The following is a 20,685-nucleotide window of genomic DNA, read 5'->3' as shown; positions in this document are numbered from 1 at the left end:
GATCTCCAAATTGCTTCTAGGCCGCTCAGATCTCCATCACCAGCTATTACCAGTGCCCCGGTCTTCACCGTCAAACCTCAAGTAAAGGTAGAGGAAACCGCCATTCTTGTGTTGTCTGATCATTATGCGCCCTCAACCCTGCACTACACTGTCACTGCCGACAACATCTACCTTTTCAAATCACCATATACTGCCCTAGAGCTTAGCTCTGCCTGTGGAAACCTGAACCAACTCTGCCACGTCACCATCAGCCCCAGAGGATCTGCACCGCAGCGGCGGCCCCACATCGACGCATACCACAGGTGGCGTCACAAACTTTATCCCCAAACACTTTTTTCCCCAATTTACTGTCCTTTATTTGACCGCTCTGGGCCACGGACCAGGTCACTGCCACCGTGACTACCCCAATACAGGACCGGCCTGGCTACCGAGTACCCCACGGCTCCAGGGGGGCGAGTCAGTAGTACTAGAAGACTGGCCAACCTGGAAGATTATAGTAAAGAAAGAGGACATTAGCTATAACCTCCTTGGTTTTATTGTTTAGCGGCTCCCCAAGCCCATGTAGATGGAGTCAATTAATAATATGACGAGTCTGAAATTTCTGTATTCTAGGAGGATTTTTATGGCCCACAAAATTGTGGATTAGCATTAAATGTGATGAGTTGACCTACTACTTGAAGAGGATTATCTGGTCTGATTAAGACAACCCATTTCCACATGCCACACAGGTCATATATGAGTGTCATAGTAGGAGAGTCTTGAGCCTAATGGGAGATCTTCTAGGTAAGAGTGGCTGTGGCAGGTTAGGTACACTCATGTATATAGCATCCATGCATTTACATAGTGCCAAAATATTTTGCAGCATGTTAAAGTTCAAAAGATACAGTACATGTACACACATTACTGAGTAACAAACAAAATATTAGTATTATTAATATCAGTAACAAAATATTCAACAATCTCAAACAAGAGGAGTGAGCCCCTGCTCCCAAGAGCTTACAATCTATGAGAAACTAGGGGTGACACAAGATGTAAATGCAAGAGGTTCTTATATTAAATAAGATACAGTAGAAAATGTATATCTGCATGACATAATCATGAGCCAGTATTTGTGTATTTGTAGACCATGTAAAGGGGTGGTCTCTCTCAGAATACAGTGGGCTGATGACAAAGAACATGACTAGGCAATTTGTTAAGAAACTAATTTTTACTAACAACAAAAACAGTGTTACCCCGGAAACGTAAGAAAGAAACACAGATAAATATCACACATACCTAGCTCAGATCAGCTAGGACCCCTGCGCTACACAACCGATAGGCCCAGTATGTTCTATCAGATAGACTATAATTTGCCTGACCTGAGGTTATGCCTAATGCAGTAACCGGGAGTTTCCCAGAGCAAGGTTGTATTTAGATGAGTGCAAGAGGCAGCCCCTGCAGTGGTGCAGCGCAGAGATTTACAAACTTAATAGCTCTCTAAAATTACAATTCAGTTATGCTCTCTATACACAAGCTCTCCCACTGAGGGGAGTATCTAGCTAATATTCACACAGCCCTATTAGCAAACAATGTCTCTAACTGACAATTTATGTTTGGCGCCAAACTCTCTCTATAGACTGCGTGCATACGCCCATATTGATCCCTGTGGTGGGGCCTGAGCACAGGACTTACCGGCCGTTAACTGATCATGGAAAAGGCTGCCTGATCGATTGAACGGCCATTTAGCTGGGAGACCGTGGAGGGGATTCTGGGCTTGCCACCTGAAGAGTAGTTTTAGCCTGACAGGCTAGCAGAAGACCATTCACGTCACAGTTGATGCTTTTGGGGGGGAATCCAAGTCTGCATCCAAACATAGTCATCCCCCCAATGTGTTTCTTCTTCTCTGAAAAGAATTACAGGAACAGTCTGTCTGTGACAGGAACCCTCTCACGTCTGTCTCTATTCACTGTCTTTACAACTGCACTCTAAGATGGCAGCCTTCAATCCTCCGAAATCCGTCAGTTTTCAACTGTCTCTTGAGGCGGTTCAAACTGGTTATTTTCCTGTGTGCCAAAAGACACACAGGTGACAGTAGAATGAATGTGCAAGCAGCTGCCATCTAATGGCCAAAACCCAAATAACATCTCTCATGTTTATACATGTTATACATTTCTACTAAACACCAATAACATCTTTTATGTTTATACATGTAATATATATCTGATAAAACAGCTTTAGATGGGAGTGGAGTGGGAGTCTTCAACCACCCCCTCACATATTCACAGTTATGAAGTGGATTTGAGTGCATGGAGTTTTGGGGAAAATAGATCAAATGCAAGACCAAGTTCTAATGAAAAATGTTGAGATTGCGAATCAGGGAAGAATTAGATTAGTGAATGTGATTTGTCTGCCTAAAACGATATGATTTTTGGGCAAGTTTAAAACTGTTGACATTGGGAATTAACGGGATTGTATGAGGAATTGCATTCCAGATTACTTGTGCAGCTCGAGAGAAGTCTTGGAGTTTGGTGTAGGAGTTTAAAATTATGGAGAATTTTAATCTTAGATTATTGGAAGCACAGAAGAGAGCAGGGATAGGGTAGCAGATGAAAATGTACTTTGTGGGAAATATTAGATTAAATTACATTCTGTAGTGAATGGGGAACCAGTGCGGAGACAGGCACAGGTTAGGGACATTGCTATAAGGCTAAGTGCCCACGATGCTGAAATGCTTTGGATTTTTCCTGAGCGTTTCTGCATCTCCCTGGCAGAAAAAACGCATGTGCTCGCGGTGGTGTAAAAGGACCTTTCATGACGTAATTTAGTCATGTGACAGGTCATGCGACCGCCATCGTCAGCGGTCACGTGACCTGTCACATGACTAAATGAGGTCATGGACGGTCCTTTTACACCATCGCGAGCCGCCGGGAAGCCAGGATGCACCGGAGAGAAGACCGGGGGCCATCAGAAGGTAAGTATAACGTTTATTTTTTATTTTAAATTCTTTTTTTTTTACAGGTACTATGTTACTCGGGTCTGTAGGAGAGTCTCCTCTTCTCCAGACCCGGGTACTATCTGCACATTGAATCGCAGAATATCCACATGTGCACATGTAGTCATGCGGATATTAGGTGATTTAATGCAAGTGAAAACTTTGCGATTATGCAAAATTAATGATAGTGCTGCGGATTTTTCCGCAATGATAATCCGCAGCGGAAATTTCCACAGCATGTGCACACCACATGCGGATTATCATTGGGGAACATGGCAGGCCTTCCACCAAGCGTTTTTTAAGCGTTTCCGCGGCGGAATTGCCGCTGCGGAAACGCTTAAAAAAAACGCATCGTGGGCACACAGCCTAAGAGTTGAACTTACACAAGGTATACTACATTTTCAAGTAGTGAGCTCTGGATGGTCTTATAAAGTCAAACCCCGATGATTCAACAGATAATTCACTTTCATTATTACCATGGTATAAGCATCATATATATATATATATATATATATGTATATATATACTTTTATTTATATATATATATATATATATATATATATATATTAGCTGTCTGAAAATATTAACCATTACTTTTATCCTGAACAGTTTTATAACATGTTCCCTGGCATCATGAATTATCTACCAGGACCTCACCATCGCATTTTCAAAAATTTAGAAAAACTTAAAGAGTTTGTGCTGGAGAATGTGATAGATCATCAGAAAACATTTCAGCCAGATTGTCCACGTGACTTCATAGACTGTTTCCTTATCAAAATGCAAAAGGTAAGTAAATAAATCAGATGCTCAAGAAATAGTTATCAATGAGAGACTCTGTGCTTTTTCACCTCTGTCTTTTTTTAATAATGTCTTCTGTATATAAAGCCTTTCGGTAAACCTAAGATAGGGTCATTGTATAGATGGCACTTCAACCTAAATTATTTAACCTACACCAACATAGAAGCATAAGCCATCACAGTATTTTTCTATTAATCTTCATTACATCAATTTAATTAAAATAGGTTAAAAAGGGAAAAACCAAGCAGAATAAACATCAATAATGGGTAATACCAATTCATCCCACAAGAGGGAGCTCAGACTCCCTACAAAAACGATGATAAATTTCAGTACAACAAATTTAAATTACTACCATAAAGGTTAGTATATCAAGGTATTTTTCAGAACCCAGGCATCCAAGCTCAAGTAGAGATATGGGTAAAGTGCATATATTTTTCCATCAACAGAGTGTATAATTGTAGGATCAAACAGAGCCCAATTTGTACATGTGTACTGAAGAAGGCAACGATATACAATGCCTATGTGGGTAATAAATCTTGCTATCTATAATATGAGGTTATACCTAGGTATGCATCTTAATAACCCACACTATAAAGTGCCTAGTACAGTTCAAAAAAATATATATGTATACATCTAGTAGCATGCAAAGTATATAGAAAATCCTCAACAGCAAGTGCCACATTATAAGGTGCCTAGAATAGTGCAAGGAGATATCTACTGTCATGCAAAGCAGCAAAGCATACCACATAAACAACAAACATAGAGAGCAGAGTGCTGGAGATGAACGGTACTAACATGAAGAGCAGAGTGCTAGAGATGACAGGTACGACCTGTTGCGGTGTCACTGGCCCCGATGCGCGTTTCGCGGTTACGTTCTTCCAGACCTATTCCCCTGGAAGAAGTTAACCGCAAAATGTATGCACTTTACCCATATCTCTACTTGAGCTTGGATGCCTTGGTTCTGAAAAATACCTTGATACGCTAATCTTTATGGTAGTAATTTAGATTTGTTGTACCGACATTTATCATAGTTTTTGTATATAGTCTGAGCTCCCCCTTGTGTGATGAATTGGTATTACCAGTTATTGGTGATTATTCTGTTTGGTTTTTCCCTTTTTCATCTATTTTAATTAAATTGATGTAATAAAGATTGATAGAAAAATACTGCGATGGCTTATGCTTCTATGTTGGTGTAGGTTAAATATAAATTATTTCGGCTGGTTTTAAGAGAAAGAAAATCCTACGAGCACCTTCAGCATGAAGACCCTTGTGATGACTACCCTAAATCTGTTTTTTGGAGGAACAGAAACTGTTAGCACTACTTTAAGATATGGGATCCTTATTCTGATGAAATACCCAGAAATCACAGGTAAGAAGTATCCTCAGCTGCATTATAAGTTTTCTATTGTCCAAAAACTTAATGGTAAACTCTGTTGTCCGAACCAGACTAAAACACACCCACCCATCCACTTGCATAGTTGTCTGCACATGCACATGACCCTTTTCACTAAAGTCTGTGGAGACCTGCTTAGGCAAGCCAACTACTCAGCTAGACATCAAATTAAATAGCCACTTGTCATATAACTAGTAGTGTTGAGCGAGCACTAAAATGCTCGGGTGCTCGAAGCTCGGGCCGAGCTCACTGTGATACTCGGGTGCTCGACCCGAGCAATGAGCCCAATGTTAGTCTATGGGAGACCCGAACATTTTTGCGGCGGCTCCCCCGGCAGTCTGTAGAAAGCCTAAAAGGTGCCCAAAACGATAGTGACAGTGCTCAAATGACATGTGGACAGCCTGGGGATCGCCCCTGGAATCATTTCTGACCCCCAGGTCACTGCTGTCAACAACGTGGTCAGAGGTATTAAGCCACTTTTACTGGCTCACAATAAAACGTTCAAAAACGAAAGTGTAAGTGCTTTCCTGTGAAATATGTTAACCCCTTAACGACCATGGGTCTTTCTGTTTTTGTGTTTTCCTTTTTTGCTCCCCTTCTTCCCAGAGCCAGAACTTTTTTAATTTTCGTTCAATATGGCCATGTGAGGGCTTATTTTTTGCGGGACGAGTTGTACTTTTAAACACCATCACTGGTTTTACCATATCATGTGCTGGAAAATGGGAAAAAAATTCCAAGTGCAGTGAAACTGCAAAAAAAATGCAATTCCACAGTTGTTTTTTGGGTCCTTTTTTTACTCCGTTCACAGATTGCTAAAACTGACCTGCCATCATTATTTTCCAGGTCGTTACGAGTTCATAGACACCAAACATGTATAGGTTCTTTTTTATTTAAGTGGTGAAAAAAAATCCAAAGCTTGCTAAAAAAAACAAAAAAAAATGACGCCATTTTCCGAGACCCTTAGCTTCTCCATTTTTCGGGATCTGGGGCCAGGTGAGGGCTTATTTTTTGCGTGCCGGGCTGAGGTTTTTATTTATACTATTTTGGGGTAGATCCGATGTTTTGATCGCCCGTTATTGCATTTTATTGCAAAGTTGTAGCGACCAAAAAAACGTAATTCTGGCGTTTAAAATTTTTTTCTCGTTACGCCGTTTACTGATTGTATTAATTCTTCTTTTATATTGATAGATCGGGCGATTTTGAATGCGGCGATACCAAATATGTGTATGTGTTTTTTTTTTTATATATATATATTTTATTTTGAATGGGGCGAAAGGGGGGTGACTTAAACTTTTATATATTTTTTATTTTTTTTATTCTTTTAAAAACTTTTTTTTTACACTTACTGCATGCTTCAATAGTCTCCAGAGGAGACTATAAGCAGCAGTTGTCTGATAGCTTCTACTGCATACAAGCGATGAGCAGATCGCTTGTATGCAGGAGAAATGCTCACTTGCTATGAGCGCTGACCACTAGGTGGCGCTCATAGCAATTGAGACATGACAACCACAGGCGTCTGCTCCAGACCCTGAGTTGTCATGCCCACCCATTGGTGACCCGCGATCACGTGACGGGGTCACTGATGGGCGGGGCTTAGGACTCCCGGAAGCGCAAGTTAAATGCCACTGTCAGAGATTTAACATGTTAACAGCCGCGGGTGGATTGCGATTCCAATAATTAGATGACATGTGCTCGCTTCAGTGCGGGCTCACCGCCGGAGCCCCCGCTGAACCGGCCTTCTCGACCTGGTGCGTACTATTACTGACCAGGTCGGAAACGGGTTAAGGAACATCCTTTCCAGGGTAAAGACTTGTGTATAAGGTAAAATAAATAACCAAAAACAAAAATACTCCTCCACACCTTGGGCTATGTTCACAAGTAGCATTTTTTATGCGTTTTTGCACGTTTGTATTGCTTTCAACCGTGACAAATGCATTCACCGGGAAATGTCATTTTAACATTTTACAACCTTATCTGGCCATGCATCTCTGACACCCAGGTCACTGCCTAAAAGTGTGCCCATCAGAAGTGATCCTTGCCGCATCAGAAGATGCAGACTTGCAACTATCCCCGTGCAAGTCCTTGTCCCAGGGCAGTGTTCAATTATACCTCCCCCATAACTTGCAATACAAGCGCAAGTATGCAGCCTGCCACCCACCCACCCCCAGGCTGCAATACCATACTGCTAGCTTGCTTGCACTTGAAATTGGGCCTTTTAGGCATGTGGAGGTGGAATCTGGCCACCACGTCATGGCTGCGTCGGTAGCCTGGGATTCATACTCAGTCCCCAGCCGCCCGGCGGACGGGTGTCCACGCTTGGTCCCCAGCCGCCCCGCGGCCGGGTGCCCACACACAGTCCCCAGCCACGTGGGGGTGGCCGGGTGTCCATAAACGGTCCTCAGCCGCCCCTATTTGTCCCGGTGCGCCTTATACACAAGCGCGCATACCAAAACATTACCTGTGCCCTCCCCATTGCATTTAGTGGGAAGGACAGCCTAACCACAAACACGTGGACAAGTGAATGTGGCCAGGAATGGTCCATCTCACTGACGCCTTCACACTGGGTTAATATTGTGGAAGCCGGGACACAGTTGGACACTGGGATGCAACACGTCCTCCAGACATAGAGGATTGCGGGTCCTGGGTCAATCAGGCTTCAACACAAAGTTCAGAAGGTAGACAGCAGCAGTGGTCGGCCTCCTACACAACGAGTAAATTATTCATGATCATGAGGCCATCCACCTCCTTATCTTTCTGTTCCTTGGAATGCAAGCGCATGTATGTAGTAGCAGCTAGGCCTGAGGTGGTCAGCGTTTTGGCGCATATTCTACCTCCTTCGAGGATTGCTGGATGTTTTCCTGCTACTATCCCAGTTCTATGACTCCCGTTAAAACAAAGCTTCAGGTGATAAATGATGGATGAGGTGGTGGCAAAGGAGAAAGAGCAGGAGGAACAGGGACCATTCACATCAATATCAGGCCAGTCAACCAGATATGTCTTGTAGGATATGTTTCTGTAACAAAAGGAGCGGTTCGTCTACACAGTTATAGGGCATACAGTGAGTGCAATGCCTACCAAAAATTTCGAGCCACTCCAATGCCCCTTGGAAATGACATGGAGGTGAGAGGGTGTTAACTAAACCTTTTTTTCGATTTATAGCAACTGGGTCTCCCGTGCACTGTTGGCCTAAGCAGTGAATGGAAGGCTTTCCAAAAATTATGAGGAACTGCAATGCCCCTTACAAGAGCCATGTGTGGCACCCCAGGGGTCTGGTCACCACAGTAATAGAGATATTACATCGGAGAGCAAGTGGGAGGTTTCCTGGTCAGGATCCCTTAAACATGCAACATCCTCCTGCCCCAGTCCTGGGAGGGGAGAATTCTGCCCTTATAAACTGGATCTGGGGCGGGGTTGAGTGAGTCAGAGAACAGTCAGAGTCAGAGTGAGAGCAAGGGAAAGTAACAGCAAGGAGCTCTGTAGGAGCTAGGAGCTAAAGACCAGGGGCTGGAAGCTGAGCAGAGCTCGCCCTGGCAGAAGACAATAGGAACCGGACACAGGAGTCCGAAGATGTGAGGACTTATATATCCAGCAGCAGAAACCAGCCGGCAGGGGATTTCAGGTCCTCTGGCCATAGAAGCCCGGAGGCTCAGTCACAAGCAAGGGACCAGCACCGCCGTCGTGGAGCGGAGGCTAACAGAAGGCCCCAAGTCACCAGCCATACGGGTGAGCACTACACGGTACACTCAGGGACGTGGGCTACTTCTACCCGCTTACAGCAAGGTAGCCAGGAAGAGTGCAGAAAGACGGGGAGGCCTACAACTCCACCTGGCCAGGGGAACTCCTGCTTGCTCACAGACTGACCAGGCCTCTTATGCTAGCCAGTACTCCCGGGAGGGTCTACCTTATAATCATCAGTAAAGACCCTGAACTGCACTGCAAAGACTCTGAGTCGTTCCTGCTGCGCTCATGCACCATCACCCCCATCATCCACACTCACTGCCCTGAGGCTATACTCCTCCAGAGGGGAGTTATCCCATTCTACGCTGCGCACACAACACCAGCCTCAGCGGTCTGCCTCGCAGCGGTGGTACTCCCTGACTGCAATCCACGGGTGGCGCAGTCGGACAATTAACCTCAAAACCTAAGAAAGACTGCCACTGGTTTGACCAGCCTGAGCCACGGGACCGGGTCACCGCCACGGAGACTACAGACCCCAGAGACCCGGCACCGGGTATCCCACACACGTGTACACACGGCCCAGGGGGGGCGTCACATGCAGTACAGCATATTACAAACATAAGTCCCATTATTGGGGAATGGGTGTCCCATAGTATTTGCTTATGCCTTGCAAGCAAAAGCTGCCAAAAATTAGGACGGAGCAACTTGCAATGCCCCTTACAAGAGCGATGCAGTACAGCATATTACAAACATAAGTCCCATTATTGGGGAGTGGGTCTCCCATAGTATTTCCTTATGCTTTCCCAGCAAAAGCTGCCAAAAATTAGGACGGAGCAACTTGCAATGCCCCTTACAAGAGCCATGCAGTACAGCATATTACAAACATAAGTCCCATTATTGGGGAGTGGGTGTCCCATAGTATTTGCTTATGCCTTGCAAGCAAAAGCTGCCAAAAACTAGGACGGAGCAACTTGCAATGCCCCTTACAAGAGCCATGCAGTACAGCATATTACAAACATAAGTCCTATTATTGGGGAGTGGGTCTCCCATAGTATTTGCTTATGCTTTCCCAGCAAAAGCTGCCAAAAATTAGGACGGAGCAACTTGCAATGCCCCTTACAAGAGCCATGCAGTAAAGCATATTACAAACATAAGTCCCATTATTGGGGAGTGGGTGTCCCATGGTATTTGCTTATGCTTTCCCAGCAAAAGCTGCCAAAAATTAGGACGGAGGAACTTGCAATGCTGGCACCCTGGTGGTATAGTGGTGGTAGAGCCTGAGGATAAGGAGAAGAAGATTAAACAGCCGAAACGAGGAAGCGTATACCCATGTGTGGGTGTGAGGCGGTGCATGTGAATACACCTCGCGAAATAACACAGTGGATTTGACTTTATGTTACTCTGCTGTCATTTGGTGGTGATGAGAAGTCTGGCCCAATCCAGCCCTTGTTCATTTTGATAAGGGTCAGCTTGTCAGCATTGTCAGTTGACAGGCGAGTGCGCTTATCAGTTATAATTCCCCCAGCGGCACTAAAAACACGCTCCGATAACACGCTAGCGGCAGGGCAGGCCAGGACATCCAAGGCGTACAGAGCGAGTTCATTCCAAGTGTCCAGCTTGGTTACCCAATAATTAAAAGGCACAGAGGAATCACGGAGGACACTGGTACGATCGGCAAGGTACTCCCTCACCATCTTTTGAAACTTTCCACTCCTTGTGAGAGTACCCCGCGCCTCAGGGCCTGTAAGCTGGGCGGGTGTCAGAAAACTGTCCCAGAACGTTGACAGTGTTCCCCTGCCTCTGCTGGATTGGAGTTGCATCTCTCTCGCCTGTATGCCTTGGTTGGGCAACGAACTGTGACCTCTGCCGCTAGCGTGTTCAGATGGGAATTTTTTTAAGAGTTCTGCAGCAAGGGCCTTCTGGTATTGCCCCATTTTTGTAGACCTCTCCACCTCAGGAATAAGAGAGTGAAAGTTCTCCTTGTAGCGGGGGTCTAAAAGTGTCACCAGCCAGTAATGACTGTCACCCAACATTTTGACAACGCGAGGGTCACGGTTAAGGCAGCGTAACATAAAGTCAGCCATGCGTGCCAGACTGGTAACGGGCAAGATTTCCGTGTCCTCACCAAGATGATGACTGACCATGCTCTCCTCCTCCTCCTCCTCTTCCTCCTCCCCCCTGTCCTCAGGCCACCCATGCTGAACCGACGGTATGACACTTGTACAGGTACTACCGTCTACAATGCATGATAGCAGCTCCTGTTCTTCCTCCTCCTCCTCCTCCTCCTCTCACTCATTGTCCCCCAATGCACGTTGGGATGAGATGAGGCTGGGCTGTGTGTAATCGCCCGCTACGGCTTCGTAATCCATCTCATCATACTCTGGCTGCAATGCCTCCTCTTTAATTCTCTGCAGAGAGCATTGCAAAAGACAGACACGTGGGATGCTGACACTAATGATGGCATCATCGCCACTCACCATCTTGGTGGCCTCCTCAAAGTTTGTCAGGATGGTACATATGTCAGACATTCAGGTCCACTCCTGAGGTCTTATGTGTGGAGTCTGACCTGAATATCGACGGCCTTGTTGCAGCTGGTACTCCACAACTGCTCTCTTCTGCTCACAAATCCTCTGCAACATGTGGAGGGTAGAGTTCCAACGTGTGGGAACATCACACACCAGTCGGTGTGCCGGAAGCTGCAAACGCTGCTGCAACACAGCAAGGGCGGCGGAAGCTGTAGCCGACTTGCAAAAATGAGCTGACAGGCGGCGTACTTTCACGAGCAGATCTGGCAACTTGGGGTACGATTTAAGAAACCGCTGAACCACGAGGTTAAGCACATGAGCCAGGCATGGTACGTATGTGATCTCACCTTGCCTCTGAGCCGCCACCAGGTTACGGCCAATGTCACACACGACCATGCCGGGAGGAAGGTTCAGCGGTCTCAGACACAGATCTGCCTGCTCTTTCACAGCTGTCCACAACTCACAAGCAGTTTGAGGTTAATCACCTAAGCTTATGAGTTTCAGCACAGCCTGTTGCCGCTTGGCGGAGGCAGTACTGCAATGCTTCCAGCTTGTAACTGATGTGGTGATATCTGAGATGGAGGCTGAACATGAGGAGGAGGATGCGCAGGAGCTGTACACTGTGGGGGCAACTCTGACTGACATAGGGCCCGCAATCCTCGGTGTGGGTAGGATGTGTTCCGTCCCAAGGTCCGACTAGGTCCCGGCTTCCACTATGTTTACCCAGTGTGCCGTCAGAGAGATGTACCGTCCCTGGCCAGAAGCACTTGTCCACGTGTCCGTTGTCAGGTGGACTCTCCCAGTAACTGCGTTGTTGAGGGCATGGCAGATGCTTTGGGACACGTGCTTGTGTAGTGCGGGGAAGGCACACCGGGCAAAATAGTGTCGGCTGGGGACCGAGTACCGAGGGACGGCCACCGCCATAAGATTGCGGAAGGATTCCGTCTCCACCAGCCTAAAAGGCAGCATTTCCAATGCAAGCAGTCGTGAAATGTGCGAAATTAGGACTGTGGCCTGTGGGGCGTTAGCTGTGAATTTCCGCTTTCGTTCAAAGGTCTGGGATATGGACAATTGAACGCTGCGGTGGGACGTGGACGTGGACGTTGATGCTGTTTCTTGAGAAACTGCCATAACAAGTGAAGACTGAGAGGAGGAGGCATCTTTACATGCAGTATGGACAGGGGATTGCCTTGCACACACAACAGGGGGTTCTATTGCACGCACAACAGTGGAAGAAGCAGTGGTGACACCCGCTGACACTGGTCGTGGACCCTGGGTTTCGCCCCACAAAGTCGGGTGCTTTGCTGCCATGTGCCTGATCATGCTGGTGGTGGTCAGGCTGGTAGTTTTGTCACCCCTGCTGATGCTGGCATGGCAGGAGGAACATATGGCCTTTTTGGGGTTATCAGCAGAGTCTTAAAAAAAATTCCAGACTCTGGAAGACCTACCGCTTGTACTGGCAACGTCCCTCGTGTTGGTGTTACGGGGAACGGTTGCCTGCCTTCTGTCTGCAGCCACCACACTGCTTCTTCCTGCCTGTTGGGGTACTCTGCCTCCCTCCCCCTGTGTGCTGCTGGCCTCACTCTGCATGTCCTCCTACCACGTTGGGTCAGTTACTAGATCATCCACCACCTCCTCCTCTTCCACTTGCGCACCATGATCCTCCTCCTCACTTCCTGGCAATTGTGTCTCGTCATCGTCCACCTCTTGTGACAGATTGCCAACGTCGACTACCTGTGGCCGTGGCTGTTCAAGTATTTGGGCATCGCAACATGGGATCTCCTCTTCCACCACTTCAAGCGTATCAGGCGAGGGGCCCAAATATAGAAATGGACCAGTGAACAGCTCTTCAGAGTGTCCAAGTGTGGGATCACTTGCTGTCTGATGACACTCGGCATGGTGGGAGGAAGGAGCATCAGGGTGAGGAGGAGTATGCGGTTGAGACTCACGGCTACTAAGAGTTGACCGTGTGGAAGACAGACCGGAGGTCGTGGTGCCCAGGTAACTGGAAGTATTGTCTGCTATCCAATTAATAACCTGTTCACACTGATCAGTTCTCAATACTGGTGTTGTTCTGTGCTTCCCTAGTAATTCGGTCAAGAAGTGGGAGCGAGAAGATGTGGCTGTTGGTTGTGGCACATTTTCACCTTGGCCACGGCCCCGTCCTCTGCACGAACCATCACCAGAACGTCCACTTCCACGTCCCTTGCCACGCGCCTTGCCCATTGTAAATGAAGTAAAATAGCTTACACTTGCACTATCAATGGAAAAAGGGTAATAAAGAGTAGATTAGAATCGTGGAAGAGGAAAACCACAGTTATTGTTTACTGGGGTATACCACACTTTTTTAAATAGAGATATTTGCGGCTGAACAGTGAGCGACACACTCAAACTGCTTTTTTTTTTTAGATACCAAAGGCCCAAAACTGGATAGTACAGCGATTTGACCCGTGGAACTGCGAAACCACACTGGGATGTCGGGCCTACACAAGACTATTTTCAACAGATATATTTTTGTGTCACAACAGTCAGGAGGCACTACTGTTTTTCTTTACGGAAAAAACTACCAAAACCTGAATAATAGAGATTTTTTACCGTGGGATGGCAAAACCACAGTTATTGTTTACTGGGGTATACCACACTTTTTTAAATAGAGATATTTGCGGCTGAACAGTGAGCGACACACTCAAACTGCTTTTTTTTTAGATACCAAAGGCCCAAAACTGGATAGTACAGCGATTTGACCTGTGGAACTGCGAAACCACACTGGGATGTCGGGCCTACACAAGACTATTTTCAACCGATATATTTTTGTGTCACAACAGTCAGGAGACACTACTGTTTTTCTTTACAGAAAAAACTACCAAAACCTGAATAATAGAGATTTTTTACCGTGGGATGGCAAAACCACAGTTATTGTTTCCTGGGGTATACCACACTTTTTTAAATAGAGATATTTGCGGCTGAACAGTGAGCGACACACTCAAACTGTTTTTTTTAGATACAAATGGCCCAAAAGTGGATAATACAGAGGTTTGAACCGTGAAACTGCAAAGCCACACTTGTATTTCTCGGGCCTACACCAGACTATTTTCAACAGATATATTTGTGTCTGAACAATCAGGAGACACTATTTATTTTTTACGGCAAAAAATGCCAAAAGCAGGATAATAGAGATGTTTTACCGTGGAACAGCAAAACCACAGTTATAATTTACTGATGTATACCAGACTTTTTTGAATATATATATATTTGCGGCTGAACAGTGAGCGACACACTCAAACTGTTTTTTTTAGATACAAATGGCCGAAAAGTGGATAATACAGAGGTTTGAACCGTGGAACTGCAAAACCACACTTGTATTTCTCGGGCCTACACCAGACTATTTTCAACAGATATATTTGTGTCTGAACAATCAGGAGACACTATTTATTTTTTACGGCAAAAAATGCCAAAAGCAGGATAATAGAGATTTTTTACTGTGGAACAGCAAAACCACAGTTATAATTTACTGGTGTATACCAGGCTTTTTAAAATATATATATATTTGCGGCTGAACAGTGAGCGACACACTCAAACTGTTTTTTTTAGATACAAATGGCCCAAAAGTGGATAATACAGAGGTTTGTAACGTGGAACTGCAAAACCACACTTCTATTTCTCTGGCCTACACCAGACTATTTTCAACAGATATATTTGTGTCTGAAAAATCAGAGGCACACTTTTTTTTATTTTTTTTGGGGGGGGGGGCACCAAAAGGTTAATAAGATGGGTATTTGTACATTGTGAAGGAGGAAAAAAAAAAGAGGATTTAGATAAAAAAAAAGGATTTTTCCTGGCCCCCGGGACCTGGAGCTAATTCCAGCAATTTCAGCAACAGGAGCAGCACACAGGACTGTAATGCAGCGTTTGCTGGTATAACCACTGCGTCTCCTATACAGCCTGCCTGCCTGATATACCTGGGATGGATATTAGTCCTGAGAAGGACTGTTTGTTTGATCTGACAGCCTTTCCAGACCCTACACTAACTATTTTGCAGGATATATCTCTCCCTAAATCAGTAGCGCTGTCCCTACACTGTCTGATCCGGAACGACTGTGTCCAAGATGGCGGCGCCCGGTTTTAAATACTCGAGGTGACGCTGTGCGGCCAGCCAATCACTGTAATGCCCACAAACAACATGGCTGCGGCATTACAGTGACTGGCTGGCAATCCCTGCATGATCATTGGCTCTGTAAAGAGCGCCAAACATGCAGGGCGGAGACCCGAGCTCCCGCCTGAGTAACCCGGAAATGCTCGGTGCTCGCCGAACATCCCGAGTAGCGTGATGCTCGGGCGAGTACCGAGCAGTGTCGAGCATGTTCGCTCAACACTAATAACTAGGAATTGCCAGGTATCCAGCAAAAATCCAACAGTGGAGACATAACATGGAGCTTGATGGGCCACAATTAGTGTTGAGCGATACCTTCCGATATCAGGAAATATCGTATCGGATTGGATCGGGCCGATACCCAAAAAGTATCGGATATCGCTGATTCCGATACCGGAAACCAATGCAAGTCAATGGGACACAAATATCGGAATGAAAATAAACCCTTTCTTTCCTTGTAGGTTAATTCTACATGAAGGAAAACAACGAAGAATAATGTAGAATGACATGAAAAGCCGGCAATTCATCAGCGGCATTCACCGGTACCCGACAATTTACAACAGAAAGAATAGAGCTTCACACATAGATTAGATAGATAGAAACATGTCAGTCACATATATATGAAGTACAGTGACAGTGTTGCTTACTGTACTTGTCATTTAGTGTAAAGGATTTATTAAAAAAAATATTAGTGTTTTCGTGCACCGTCTCTTTAAAAAAGCCGGCCGGCAATTCAGCAGCGGTACCCGACAATTTATAACAGACAGAATAGAGCTTCACACATAGATTAGATAGATAGAAACATGTCAGCCACATATATAAGAAGTACAGTGATAGTGTTGCTTACTGTACTTGTCATTTAGTGTAAAGGATTTATTTAAAAAAATAATAGTGTTTTCATGCACCGTCTCTTTAAGAAAGCCGGCCGGCAATTCAGCATCTGTACCCGACAATTTAGAATAGAAAGAATAGAGAATCACACATAGATTAGATAGATAGAAACATGTTAGTCACATATATAGGAAGTACAGTGACAGTGTTGCTTACTGTACTTGTCATTTAGTGTAAAGGATTTATTTAAAAAAATAATAGTGTTTTCATGCACCGTCTCTTTAAGAAAGCCGGCCGGCAATTCAGCATCTGTACCCGACAATTTAGAATAGAAAGAATAGAGAATCACACATAGATTAGATAGATAGAAACATGTCAGTCACATATATATGAAGTACAGTGACAGTGTTGATTACTGTACTTGTCATTTAGTGTTAAAATAAAGGATTTATTTAAAAAAAAATTGGCGTGGGGTTCCCCTTAATTTTAGGCTCTAGCGGAGGTTAAGCAGACAGCTGGGGCAAATGTTTGAAGCCTGGGAAGGGGGTAATACCCACGGAGCTTCCCAGGCTACTAATATCAGCCCCCAGCTGAATACCTAGCCTTTACTAGCTATTAAAATGGGGGAACCCCCCCCAAAAAAAAAACGTGGGGTCCCCCCTAATTTAATAGCTAGCACAGGCTAGGCAGACAGCTGGGGGCTGATATTAATAGCCCAGGAAGGGTGCCATGAATATTGGCCCCCTCCCAGGCTAGAAACACCAGCCGTCAGCCGCCCCAGAAATGGCGCATCCATAGGATGCGCCAATTCTGGCACTTAGCCTCGCTCTTCCACGCTGCCCTGGTGCGGTGGCAGGGGGTAATAGGGTTGGGGTTGATGTCAGCTTATAATGCCAGCTGACATCAAGCCCAGGTTAGTAATGGAGAGGCGTCTATAAGACACCCCCATTACTAACCCCATAGTCAAAGTTAAAAGAAAACACAAACACCCAGAATAAAGTCCTTTAATTGAAATAAAGACACAATTCTTTATTGTTCTAAATTAAACCATACTTACCATCACGCCCATTCCAGCTGAAGCCAACGATCTCCTGCAATAAAAGTAAAATAATAAAGCAACCTCATCCTTACCTTTCCATGGCTCCCACGACAGCTTCAGCTCTGCTACATCGAGATGACAGGCTGGACCGCAGCAGAACGCTGCCATCCAGCCTGTCATCCCGCAGACACTGAGAAGCGCAGGCATGCTTGCGCTCCTCAGTGTCTCTCTGTGACGTCATCCAGATGAGCCGAGTTCATGTCCAATGAACTCAGCTCACCTCATGCACGTCACTGACAGCGTGGGAAAATTCTCCTGCACTCAGCGCTTCAGCGTGAGAATTCTCCCACGCTGTCAGTGACATACATGAGGTGAGGTCATGTCCAATGAACTCAGCTCACCTCATGCACGTCACTGACAGCGTGGGAAAATTCTCACGCTGAAGTGCTGAGTGCAGGAGAATTTTCCCACGCTGTCAGTGACGTACATGAGGTGAGCTGAGTTCATTGGACATGACCTCGGCTCATCTGGATGCCGTCACAGCCAGACACTGAGGAGTGGAAGTATGCCTGCGCTTCTCAGTGTCTGCGGGATGACAGGATGGATGGCAGCGTTCTGCTGCGGTCCAGCCTGTCATCTCGATGTAGCAGAGCTGAAGCTGTCGTGGGAGCCATGGAAAGGTAAGGATGATGTTGCTTTATTATTTTACTTTTATTGCAGGAGATCGTTGGCTTCAGCTGGAATGGGCGTGATGGTAAGTATGGTTTAATTTAGAACAATAAAGAATTGTGTGTTTATTTCAATTAAAGGACTTTTTTCTGGGTGTTGTGTTTTTTTAAATACTTTACTAGAAATTCATGGTGGTCATGTCTAATATTGGCGTGACCCCATGAATTTCGGGCTTAGGGCCAGCTGATAATGCCAAGCTGGCCTTAACCCCTTTATTACCCAGTGAGCCACCGCACCAGGGCCCTGGATGAGTTGGGTACAGCGCCAGAAGATGGCGCTTCTATGAACGCGCCATTTTCTGGGGCGGCTGCGGACTGGAATTTGCAGCGGGGGTGGCCCAGAAAGCTTGGGTCTCCCTGCGCTGCGGATTCCAGCCCCCAGCTGCCTAGTTGTATCTGGCTGGGCACAAAAATAGGGCGAAGCCCCACGCATTTTTTTTTTAAATTATTTCATGAAATTCATGGAATAATTAAGAAAAAAAGGGCTTCCCTATATTGTTGTGTCCAACCAGGTACAAATAGGCAGCTGGTGGTTGGGGGTAGCCCATTCCTGCCTGCTGTACCTGGCTGGACACAAATATAGTGCGAAGCCCCACGTCAATTTTTTTTTAATTATTTCATGAAATAATTTTTTTAAAAAAGGGCTTCCCTATATTGTTGTGTCTGGCCAGGTACAAATAGGCAGCTGGTGGTTGGGGGCAGCCTGTTCCTGCCTGCTGTACCTGGCTGGACACAAATATAGGGCGAAGCCCCACGTCAATTTTTTTTTAAAATAAATCCTTTATTTTAACACTAAATGACATTTGAGGAGTTAATAAAGATGCAGTCCCTAAATTATTATTTATTTTTTAATTAATTTTTCCCAAAACTTTTGACGTGGGCTTCGCCATATTTTTGTATGCCAGCCAGGTACAGCATCCAGCTTCTATGAACGCGCCATTTTCCGGGGTGGCTGCGGACTGCAATTTTCAGCGGGGGGGGGCAGAAAGCTTGGGCCTCCCTGCGCTGCAGATTCCATCCCCCAGCTGCCTAGTTGTACCTGGCTGGACACAAAAATAGGGAGAAGCTTCACGTATTTTTTTTTTTTAATTATTTCATGAAATTCATGAAATAATTAAGAAAAAAAGGGCTTCCCTATATTGTTGTGTCCAACCAGGTACAAATAGGCAGCTGGTGGTTGGGGGCAGCCCGTTCCTGCCTGCTGTACCTGGCTGGACACAAATATAGTGCGAAGCCCCACGTCAATTTTTTTTAAATCATTTCAGGAAATTCATGAAATAATTAAAAAAAATTGATGTGGGGCTTCGCCCTATATTTGTGTCCAGTCAGGTACAGCAGGCAGGAACGGGCTGCCACCAACCACCAGCTGCCTATTTGTACCTGGCCGGACACAACAATATAGGGAAGGCCTTTTTTTCTTAATTATTCCATGAATTTCATGAATTTAAAAAAAAAAAACGTGGAGCTTCGCCCTATTTTTGTGTCCAGCCAGGTACAACTAGGCAGCTGGGGGCTGGAATCTGCAGCGCAGGGAGGCCCAAGCTTTCTGGGCCCCACCCGCTGCAAATTGCAGTCCGCAGCCGCCCCGGAAAATGGCGCGTTCATAGAAGCGCCATCTTCTGGCGCTGTACCCAACTCATCCAGGGCCCTGGTGCGGTGGCTCACTGGGTAATAAAGGGGTTAAGGCCAGCTTGGCATTATCAGCTGGCCCTAAGCCCGAAATTCATGGGGTCACGCCAATATTAGACATGACCACCATGAATTTCTAGTAAAGTATTTAAAAGAAAAACACAAACACCCAGAAAAAAGTCCTTTAATTGAAATAAACACACAATTCTTTATTGTTCTAAATTAAACCATACTTACCATCACGCCCATTCCAGCTGAAGCCAACGATCTCCTGCAATAAAAGAAAAATAATAAAGCAACCTCATCCTTACCTTTCCGTGGCTCCCACGACGGCTCCAGCTCTGCTACATCGAGATGACAGGCTGGACCGCAGCAGAACGCTGCCATCCAGCCTGTCATCCCGCAGACACTGAGAAGCGCAGGCATACTTCCACTCCTCAGTGTCTGGCTGTGACGGCATCCAGATGAGCCGACAATGAACTCGGCTCACCTCATGTACGTCACTGACAGCGTGGGAGAATTCTCCTGCACTCAGCGCTTCAGTGTGAGAATTTTCCCACGCTGTCAGTGACGTGCATGAGGTGAGGTCATGTCCAATGAACTCGGCGCACCTCATGCACGTCACTGACAGCGTGGGAAAATTCTCACGCTGAAGCGCTGAGTGCAGGAGAATTTTCCCACGCTGTCAGTGACGTGCATGAGGTGAGCTGAGTTCATTGGACATGACCTCGGCTCATCTGGATGCCGTCACAGCGAGACACTGAGGAGCGCAAGCATGCCTGCGCTTCTCAGTGTCTGCGGGATGACAGGCTGGATGGCAGCGTTCTGCTGCGGTCCAGCCTGTCATCTCGATGTAGCAGAGCTGAAGCTGTCCTGGGAACCATGGAAAGGTAAGGATGAGGTTGCTTTATTATTTTACTTTTATTGCAGGAGATCGTTGGCT

At 45.8% G+C, this 20,685-nt stretch overlaps 1 protein-coding gene across 1 annotated transcript in view; it reads left to right on the top strand.

The window, feature by feature from the left end:
- Positions 1-20,685, top strand: part of LOC141154947 (cytochrome P450 2F3-like) — a 52,986-nt gene that overhangs the window by 22,940 nt on the left and 9,361 nt on the right. Inside the window, exons 6-7 of the mRNA XM_073641523.1 lie at positions 3,581-3,761; positions 4,998-5,138. Of these exons, the coding sequence (XP_073497624.1) occupies positions 3,581-3,761; positions 4,998-5,138 (322 nt within the window). The remainder of the gene's footprint in view (positions 1-3,580; positions 3,762-4,997; positions 5,139-20,685) is intronic.

The sequence above is a fragment of the Phyllobates terribilis genome, unplaced genomic scaffold (genome assembly GCF_046119375.1).
Source record: "Phyllobates terribilis strain yellow unplaced genomic scaffold, ASM4611937v1 Scaffold_7__3_contigs__length_470593459, whole genome shotgun sequence".
Taxonomy (NCBI): Eukaryota; Metazoa; Chordata; class Amphibia; order Anura; family Dendrobatidae; genus Phyllobates; species Phyllobates terribilis.
This window is presented reverse-complemented; position numbering and strand designations above follow the sequence as displayed.